Raw genomic sequence first — 10,491 nt, 5'->3', positions numbered from 1 at the left:
GTTTTATGGTCTAATTTCTCTGGCGTACTTTACGTGGATAAAATTTCGCGTAACTCTTGTATTTCGTTGGTATACACTTTTTGCGAGTGATTCTTAACTAAATGTTTTCGCGAAAAGGCTGGAGTTTGTTGCAAAATTCATAAAATTTGCAAATTGGCTACTTTAAAAGCATATTTTGTATAAATAAAAAATACAAAAGTACAAATACCGTTTTCAAAAGAAATATCCTTTAGTTAATTCATTTTCGCAAAGCCTTATTATTGCTAGGTGTAATTTTCGCGAATCATGTTAAGATATTTCGCTAAACATTTTTGCGCGGATCGAAGATATATCGGAAATGTAGTATTTTTTCGTCATTTTATTTCAGGCTTGTTTATCGAACTTACTTCTCCCATCACAATTATGATATTATTTTATTAACTACAAAAGAATTTCGCGAAGTCGATTTAAGCATTCGCGAAAATTAATCAACTTAAGGCAAATAACCAAAATTCTTGAATATTTTCATAGCTACATCAAGCGCTAATTCTATTTGTATATATAAGAGGTTCGTTATTTATTTCTGTAACCTTGTTCAATTTTTGTTTACAAATTAATATATTTGAGAAACCTTTCCAAATTTTCCAAAAAAGCAATTGGATCTTTTTTCGCTATAGCGTGCCCTGAAAATAAGGAATTTGAAGTTCTTGGACTTTTAAAGGACCAAGTTCGAAGTTTTGTGACCCTTTCAAGGATTTTAATTTCATTAAAAGCAGAAACTTCAGAAGGTAAAGGATGGACTTGCCAACTAAAAACTGAATTTTAGGTTTAAACGATCAATTTGAGCTATTTTTATATTTTTAAAAAGAAATATCTGTGTTAACCCAAAAGAACTCAGAAATGTGAGAAAAATAAAGAACTAATTTTAACTGGGCAGATACGTGGACACAGATAATTATATTACGTGAGTCTAAAAGCAGCTGTTATGTTTAAGTTTGACATACAAGTGATGGCTTTTTTCTTTTTTGCAATCCATGTTTTAGTGTTTCTTTACAATCGATCATTGGTGTAAACCCTTATAAAACGGTTTGTGTCCCTATTTTACCCTATGTTAAATTGTTAGACGAACTGTATGCATGTAGCAACTTGTTTTTTTAATAAGTAAGTCCATTTTTCATTTCATCCTTTTTTGCTAAGGGAAAAATTTGATTGGTTAATTTGGAGTGACGAAATTAAAGGCAATTAAGGGGCTACAAAAAAACCGTTCAAGTAAGATGTCCTTCGTAGGCGTTGCTCTGAATTTTTGCACGTTCTGAATGAAGGTGTGCAATAAATAGGTTACCCCAAACGTTCGAGTACAAATAATTACACTCACTTAACAACTGTATAGATAACCTGTTCAGTTGGAGGAAGCTGTTTATGAACATTACTTTTGTGATGATGAATTCGCTACTTTTTATTGCTAATTTCTAAAATAATAAACATTTTCTTCTGGTATTCTTCTTTGCGGTAAAATAAGCAACGGTCTATTAAATATACTAAGAAGCAGTAAATTTGGATGTTCAATGTGATATTTAAAGTAATTTTACATCTTGTTTTTGTCCTTATTTCTCATAATTTTTTTCACCGTTATTTAGTTGTACTTTCGTGTAAGTCACTAAGTCAAAAACCAATACCCGTTTTGTAGCCCCTTCAAAAACTCTAATTTAAAATTGGTTGAACCCATTGTTAAACATCAACCCCGCCCCAGGGCTCTTTTTCTTTTCCTAGCAATCTGCAAAAAGAAATACAGAAGTAGAGCCATAGGACGAGGTTGGTTAACCTAGTACTTTGAGAAGTCTTACTTTCTGGTGACAAAGCCGTTGGATTGGGCCACGCCCATTGATAATCTAATCGGAGTTTAATTTATTTAGTTATAAAAAGATACAACACAGAATAATAGCTAATATGAAGAAATTCTAACAAGATTTATTTTAAAATTTTTCAAGAAATAATATTTGCGAAGTTAACAAGCCCAAATATTTCGCTAATAGCGAGTTACGTAACGATTTTAGCGGTAACTAAATTTCGCGAAAATTCATTCCAAATGGCGTTTAATTAGCGTAGAAAAGGCTGCCAAGTTGATCAACAAGAATTTTACCGGAAACAAAACATATTTACGCTTAAAAAAATATTTGAATAAAAAAAGGTGTTATAAAATTTCAGCTCGATTAAAATTTAAATTTTAATCGAGCTGAAATTTTATAACACCTTTTTTTATTTCAAAAAAAGGTAAAAAAAATGACACAAAAACTAAAAACCGAACTCGAATATTTCTTATTTATCGATAACTTGGTTTAATAAATTACTTTCGTTGCAGATCGTCCGCTGGGTAATGACCCTTAATAGCGAAATAGCCTTTACATACAATATTCAAAGATCTGAAATTATTCTATATCATGTTTAATCTTTTTTCTTGCTTGCTTCTCTTTTAACCTCTTTTTTCACTGCAATCAAGTCGTTGATCAGATTCCGATTAAGGACAGTGGAAGCAGTAAGCAGACCCGCATATAAAGCCCCTGCAAAACCGCATGTAGACACATCCTGTCCAGTAAGATACAGCCCTGGAACAGGCGTGCTGGCTCTTAAGCGTGCTGATACAGAAAGATCAAATCTACTAAGGGTGTGATCGAGTCCGTAGATTTCACCCTTGGGAGATGCGATATAATACTTGTTCGATAAAGGAGTGCCAACATCGAAGTACTTTCGTTTTCCTTTTAACTGAGGATAAAACTTCAGCGTCTGTTCCCAGGCTTTCTCTCCTATTCGCATTTTCAACTCGTCATAACTTTCTCCTCTTTTCATAACCCTTTCGTCTTTCCAATTTTGAAACCATTCCCAGTTGACTAAGGTAACAATAGTGCAGTTAGACTTTCCAGGGTACCTTTCATTCCAAGTTGGATCTTTCGTTGAAGGAAAGGAAATGAAGAGCAATGGGATGTCACTCTCACCAGCTTTTTCTGCTGGCAATGACAGAAACTCATCAACACCCTTATCCAAATCAATTTCAGCCATCGCCCATGTGTTTGTAGCCTTTAAATTTAACTCTTCATTCGTTCCGTCCAAACCAACAAAGATTGATATTGCGCCCCATCCACTTTGAACCTTTTTTAGAACGCTTTGAATGTCCACGTTGTTTTTGACAGAATCAGGAACGAGATTCTCGAATGTATTTATGTAACCAGCAGCTGATATAACCATCGGAGCGTATATTTTAAAATCCTCTCCACCTTTGTTGACGGAGACACCTAAGACGAATAAAGTTTTTGTTTAAATATATAAGACTCCAAATAACACACAAACAAAATTCTGATAAAAAAAACAATTTTACATCTTATAGTCACACGTAAATATCAAACATGAGCATAGACAATGAAACAATACAATTTTCAGACCAAAAACCTGATATATCATAAGTTTCCCGCACTTTTAATTTAAATAAACATTAAATCTGAAATAATTCTAGCGATGATTTGACTGACGTGGATTAAGTGTGTATAAGTTGAGTGTGTAATAAGGGTTTGTTGTGTGAGTGAGTTTTAAAAAGTTGTGGCTACAAATACGTATAATTCATTGTTAGTTAAAGTTTGCTAACTTAAGGGATATTTTTGCGAGTTTTTTAGTTTAAATTTTGAGGAAATTAGTTCTGGCGAAAATGATTGAAAAAACTCTCTTCTTGCAAAACTCGCGATAACTAATTTCCACAAAACTTCACTTCAACATTCTTTTTTGAAAAACGAATTATAATAATTCTTTTTTTTTAATTGACCAAAAACTACATATACTATTTGTGAATTTCAAACGTGACAGACATAAACGCCCGTGAAAAAAGATATATATTAAAAAAAAACAATGATCATCAAATTCTTTTTCGCAAAATTCGTGCAATTTTATTATCGAAAAATATTAAGACTTGTAAATTTCGCGAAAATGAAATTTTATTTTAAAAGATTTCTCGCATAAATTAGTTTTGTACATTTGAGTCAAAAAGGATTTCTCCATTCTCTTAGGTTAAATAGTACACATACCATTGGCCTTTCCATTTTCATCTATTAAGATCTGTGTAACATTTGCACGGACTAAAACCTTTCCCCCATTTTTTTCAATCACTGGTATAATGTTGAAAGCGATTTCACTGGATCCACCGATCGGGTAATATCCTCCATGAGTGTAGTGTTGTAAAAGCATTAACTGCATGAGGATGGGTGATTCCCTTGGTTGAGTACCTAAAAAAATATGACTCCCCTGGTTGAGTACGTGAAACATACAGATATATTTTTACAATTCACAATCTTCGTGTAACTTTAACACAGATTTTTTATACCTATTTAAGCTTATTTATAAATTACTGAGAATCTGTCCAGGAGGGTATGTTGAAAAGGAGAATGGATATTACACATTAGGAATATATGACGATAAAAGATGAGCAATGACCCTACTTGAAACGACCATAGGCTATACAGAGTTACTTAAAATTTTGGTAAAATTGTTTGATGAAAAAAGTTAAAAATTAACACTTAGAGGACAGTAACGGAAATATCCGCAAGCAAAACCGGCCTCACCCTTGGAGTGCCATAGAGTCTGAGGACCAAGTTGTCATACAAAGTACTATCATGTTTTAGAAAGAGGATTAATTGGGCTATTCAACGGTACCAAACATGAACCATCTAGGTCTTCTGTCTTCATCCACATAAACCATCTAGGTCAAGTTTGTTTAAGCTTATTAGTTGTTGATAGAAAAAAGGAGAGTCATGACACAAGTGTTAATTAAAAAAAAATCTCTTGTCAACATTTTTTAACGTCAGCCAATAATGATAAAGTCTACAGGCGCACGCATGGCTATTGTCATATCTTTTGTTTCCCATGATACTAGTACCCAGTCCCAGTACGTGCGATAAACTTTTAGAGCAGAGTGTTGGTTACTTATTGTTAGTAGGCAAGCAAGATTTAAACCAGCACTCATGGTAACTTATTGTTGAAAATTTCAGCTGCTTAAGAGTAAGTAATAAAGAACCGTTACTCTAATAAAGTTTTTAATAAAAATTCTCTTTTTCATTTTTTGTTTTGCTAAAGTACGAATCCAAACATTAAAAATCTCTTAATAATATACTGTCCTGGTGGCCTTATTAGTTGGTTTTTCATTGTAAAACCGTAGGTGTATAAAAATGACATTAATAAAACTACAAGGTCAAAAAGGTGTTGTGAAGAAATAAAAAAACAACAAAAAAAAACAGAAAAGTGTTAAAAATAAACTCGACCTACCATAATCTCCAAACGAATAACAGAGCGCAGCTTTTAATCGTTTATTACTTGTTAACTCGTCCAAAAACTCGCCAGTTGATTTGTTGATATATTTTGGTAAATCGGAGAGCAAATTAAATATTCCTGTTTTGAGAAGCACATTGACCAACGATAGGGGTAACATTTTTAATAAAAATGTTTGGGGATAGAGACGACGAGCTTTCTGAAATAAAAAGAAAAACATATAACTGATAAGTTTGTATATTAGTGACAAATAAGTGACTGTAGCCGAAATTTCCAAATAATGCTGCTAACAGCAATCCCATTTTTTTGATTCGGCAAACCGAAAGTTATAAAAAAAATTGGCGTAAATTTCATTTGGCAAGTGCTGAAAAGTGACATTTTTTTTTTAAAAAAAAACGATTCATATTAAGTAAATACAATTTTAAAATTGAAGGTATAATCATATCTTCATTTTATTTTTTAACAAGCATTGCGCTTATAACCACTTTGGGCTGCTTTGTTTTTGATTAGATAGACTTCATTTCGCAAATTAATCAAATAAGTATGGATTCAATTTGAGGTATTTTAATAAAATCTGTCAACTATCTCAGAAAATTTTGCAGGTTACAAACGTATTGAAACAACAGACGTGTTTAACGTGTTTAAATTTGTGAAAAAAAACTGTAAATAAATACCTAGAACTTAAAATTTATAGTTTGAGGCAATAGAAAATTAAAAAATCTCTAACCTTCATTGCACAAAAGAACTTGTCAATTGCATCATGCTCATTAGGAAATTTATTTTTCAATTCCTGTTTCCAGTTTTCTCTGCCTTTCAAAACATCATGTGAGGTATTATCATCACCAACACCAAGCTCCACTCGGTCAATAACATCTTCAACTGGCGCCCATCCTAACTGTCCTTCTGTTATCTGGTCAATAAAAGTCTGAGTAAGGGTGTTACCATGCACCTCACCAATGTAATGTATACCCACATCGAATTCATATCCTAAAATAATGATATATCAGGGAAAATAGAATATACACAGCACACACAGCTCTTAAATTTTAGCGAAGTTGCCATTGCAATGCCAGCCAAAACTAGTAAAATTTTTGCTAATCTAGACTGAATATTGGGTCTGTATATTGTATGATCTGGAGCTCCCTTTACATTGGCAATTCATTAAAATTGGAGCTTTTTGTCTACCTTAAGGAAGGGAAGTAACATCCGTGTGAAAATTATTTTGAACGTTGTGTTTGTAGAATTTATTTTTGCGATTTTTGCTCTTATTTTTAGAGCAATTCACAAAAATTAGCTCTGCAAAATTTAATATAATAGATTTATTGGATTACAAAAAAATTTAGAATTCTTGAAGTCGAAGACCTTTAAATAATGTTTGTATTACACAACAAAAAATTGCTTTAGTGTTACAGTGCAGTGATTTATTTTATGTCCTTTAAGTAACACATTTTTTCTTCTTTTCTTCTTCTTCTTTTCTTTTCATCTTCTCTCAAACCTTCCAATCACAAAAATTCGCTTTGCAAAATTTTTCTAGTAGGAATTTTTTTTCGCGTTAATACAATTTTTAGTAAGATCAAACTTTAATGCTTCATCACACTTCCAAAAAAGTTTATGTCAAGTTTGAGAAAGATTTTTTATGTTTTGTTAAATGATATAAACATGAGTGTTTTTAACATCAGTTGCAGTTGCATAAGAAACAAACAAAAAAGAGTGTTTGGTCTCTACTAGTCTTCTACAGGAATCTAAATATTTTAATGGGTAAAAGCACAGCTGGCATTTTGAAATCAGCTGGTTATATTTTGGTTTTTCACTCCTATCTAGTAATTCCTAATTGGAGTTTCAGGTAAAGATTTTGACATTCAAACTCTCAAAATAACATATCCTAATACCTTTTTCAATAAATGTGTGACAACATCCACCAGCCTGATCATGTTGTTCTAAAACAAGCACTTTCTTCCCAGCTTTCGCAAGAAGTGCTGCACAAGAAAGACCACCAATGCCACTACCAACAACAATCACATCAATATCTTTGGGAATCTTTTTTCCAGTAAATCCCTAGAAAATATATAGACATAATTATGACACTGGAAGGTTGAACAGAAGTATTTTCACAATTTCTCCTAAATAAAATAACTCTTTCAACATCTTAATAGCTTGTTGGCTTCACTTTTGTGACCCCATGGTAGAGTGGTGTAAGTTTATTTAAAAAACGAAAAATTAGTAAAAAAAGTATTTGTATTAATATAAGAAGCCTCAAAGCCAAAGATCCAGCTGTTTTCTTTAGTAGAAATGTAAAGGGTTATTTTAAAGGTCTAGCTGTTAACAGTATTTCTGACAGCATTTCATGTTTCCTATCTAAACTAATATAATTATTTTATAGCAATTTTATAGCTATAACAATGTCTTCAATTATCTCAATGTGTCCATAACAATTTGGCACTGATTCACCAACGTTAGGTCAAGTTAAATGGAGTTAATAAAACAACCAAACAATGTGAAATATGATTAAACAACATCACATCAAAATTCTAATGCTGCATTCAATAAAAAATGCTGGGTTCATGTCAAATGATTTTTTTTTTATTAAAATGTTACATAATTTTCCCAAAACTTCATATGAGGGAAAGTGCATAAAGTGAAAGTTAAAAATGAAAAAAATGTGGTGATAAATAATTTTAAAATGTAAAAAGGGAAATTCCATAAATTCCAATGCAATACTTTCTTTATAAAAAAGCAACAAGCTCTTTGAACAAAGGTAAGCCATCAAAAAAAGGAAACATGAAGAGGTCTGGGTGTTGCAAAGATGCACACGCTACACATGCTCAGCTCTCCCTCATTAAATTTGTTTTTTAGTGATGGCATGTAACCAGCAACCATGTAATCAATTTTGCTATGTGTTTATGATTTTATTGATTGTACAGTGAATGAGGGGTGAGCTTTCTTTTTAAGTGAAACCTTTCAACATTTTCTGATTTTCAGTTTTAAATAGAATTTTCAGGATAATATGTTTTTACCATAAAATAGTAACCTCAAAAAAAGTTTTCATTGTGCAAGATTTTAACGACAGCAACATAAAAAAAATTATTTATATATTATATATGTTTATTCTATAATTATTAACCTCCCCCGTACAACAGCAACAATAAAAAAAGTTATATAACTATTATAATATATATATATATTTATTTTATAATATTAACCTCAATGTCTATAGACCTTTTTGAATGTTGACATTTTCCGCGGTAAGCCCTTCTGGCTCTAACAACTTGGTGGCAGGCAGAAAAATGCGGAAGCTTGCTGAAGAAAGGTCTTTTTAAGCCCATTTCTTCCTACGGAAACATTTTTATTATTATTATTAAGTGTACATAGATAACTTCTGATTGACATATATTCATGTAAAGTCACAATGATACCTTCATGCAAAGAAACAGACTAAAAAGGACCTCACTTCACCTAGCGCTTGCATTTTTTTGCCTGCCATGCAATTGTTAAAGCCGAAAGGGCTTTGCGCGAAAAATGTAAACATTCAAAAAGGTCTATTGTCATACACATGCCACCATGGATATTCAGAGGGCCGGACTTGACATTTAGCCAATGCGATTAGTCAGTCAGGGATAACCGCAATATAGGCTATCACGCTAAATTAGGATAGTAGCTTACTTAGGAGATTTTCCATAGACTAGTTAGGAGATCATCTCCAATTTAGGAGATGTGTTTTCTTCTTTTACGATTATTTCGACAACCACGTCTTGTTGCGCCATCTTTTTTCGGAGTTTGGTTGCTCATTACATCATCTTCGATCGAGCAAAATTTTTTATAATTTGCTTTACGAGACTAAAAATTATACGTCAAAAGTCTTTGGATCAGCTAATTAGAAGAGAAATAGTCTATTTAGGCTATGCGCCAACATGTTGAAATTATGCGCGCTGGAAATTTAGCCTTTTTCCAGAAGCAACCATGGCCGTAAAACAAAGAAAAAAAAGAACACAGAGCATGCGTTCTTTAACTAAACACTATATCTTCTGACAGCACAAATAACAAAGAAAAATATTTGGACCATCAAAAGGAGGTTCTATAGAATGTTTTTGGCTAACAAAATCATTGCGCCTATGCACCAGAACAGCGATAGGCAGCAAAAACCATGTTGATAGCCTAATTAAGAGAGATAAATCGTCTAAATTAGACATTAGCAAATTAGACTATCATAGCCTAATTTGCAGTTATCCTTGACTGTTAGTGTCTCCTGGCGGGTGGGGGTAGTGTGGCACTGTCATACAACAATTCAGAAAGACATGTACATAAAATAACATGATAATTTCATGTATATATTATTTTGTTTTTCTTCCATAAGAAGTGATGTCCCTGGACTTAGAAGAAGGAATGTCTGCTATTTTTTATTGAGGTCAACACATTTAGTTAGTTATATACTATTCGGCGATTCGGTTCAGCTTTGTTTCGGTAGTGATGATTGACATTTTGCTTAATTGACGAATCACATTTGTGCTACATCCGCCATTTTTTAAATTTTGCAGGGTGAAAACAAACCTAGTTCATAGAGGGGGAAGAATGCAAAAAAATGTGGAAATGGAAAAATAATTAGCTAACGAAAGGTAACCATAATAAAAAACTGTCTGGAAATGATGCTTAGCTATCTAGATTTTGCTCTAAAAAATATCTTTGCTCAAACTTCCTAACATTGTTCTTAAAACTCCAAAATGTGTCTAGCTCTGCACTCTCTTCACCTAAAATACAGAAACTTATAACCTCCAAAAAATTGTTATGACCTCAAACCGAATCGCCGAATATACCTGCTTTATCACTGCATCTCTTTTTTCTTTATCCACTACTAATGGTCTTCGAGGTCGTATACATTCTTTAGAAAAAGGATTGGGACCACGTTTCTTCTTAAAAAATAATCTCCAGATAATTATGGTAGCAACAGTATATATCACAATTAAATTGAATACACTTTGACTTCTCATAAATGATAATAAATGAAAAAATAACTTGTTCACAATAGCCATGATAGATTATTGAGCCTGTCACACTAGTATGACAGAGAATTTGGTGATGAAGTGTTTGGCTTTTTGTTTAAAGATGGACTTTGCCCGATTTTTGCAAACACCGTGACCCAGCTAAAAAATCAGCATGGCGCGCCAATTGTTTCAATACTCTTGTTTTCTAGGGCGTCTATTCCATTCCTGAGCG

General features: G+C 32.5%; 1 protein-coding gene across 1 annotated transcript; it reads right to left on the bottom strand.

Moving 5' to 3' along the window:
• Nucleotides 1-1,869: 1,869 nt before the first annotated feature.
• Nucleotides 1,870-10,491, bottom strand: LOC130657656 (all-trans-retinol 13,14-reductase-like). The gene is made up of 6 exons (XM_057460663.1): nt 10,092-10,491; nt 7,173-7,338; nt 6,011-6,270; nt 5,281-5,482; nt 4,047-4,244; nt 1,870-3,266 (listed from the first exon to the last, which is right to left on the bottom strand). Exons 1-6 carry the CDS (start codon nt 10,305-10,307, stop codon nt 2,422-2,424), a joined length of 1,887 nt encoding a protein of 628 aa, XP_057316646.1. The 5' UTR covers nt 10,308-10,491; the 3' UTR covers nt 1,870-2,421.

Source organism: Hydractinia symbiolongicarpus, chromosome 9 (assembly GCF_029227915.1).
Source record: "Hydractinia symbiolongicarpus strain clone_291-10 chromosome 9, HSymV2.1, whole genome shotgun sequence".
Classification (NCBI taxonomy): domain Eukaryota; kingdom Metazoa; phylum Cnidaria; class Hydrozoa; order Anthoathecata; family Hydractiniidae; genus Hydractinia; species Hydractinia symbiolongicarpus.
This window is presented reverse-complemented; position numbering and strand designations above follow the sequence as displayed.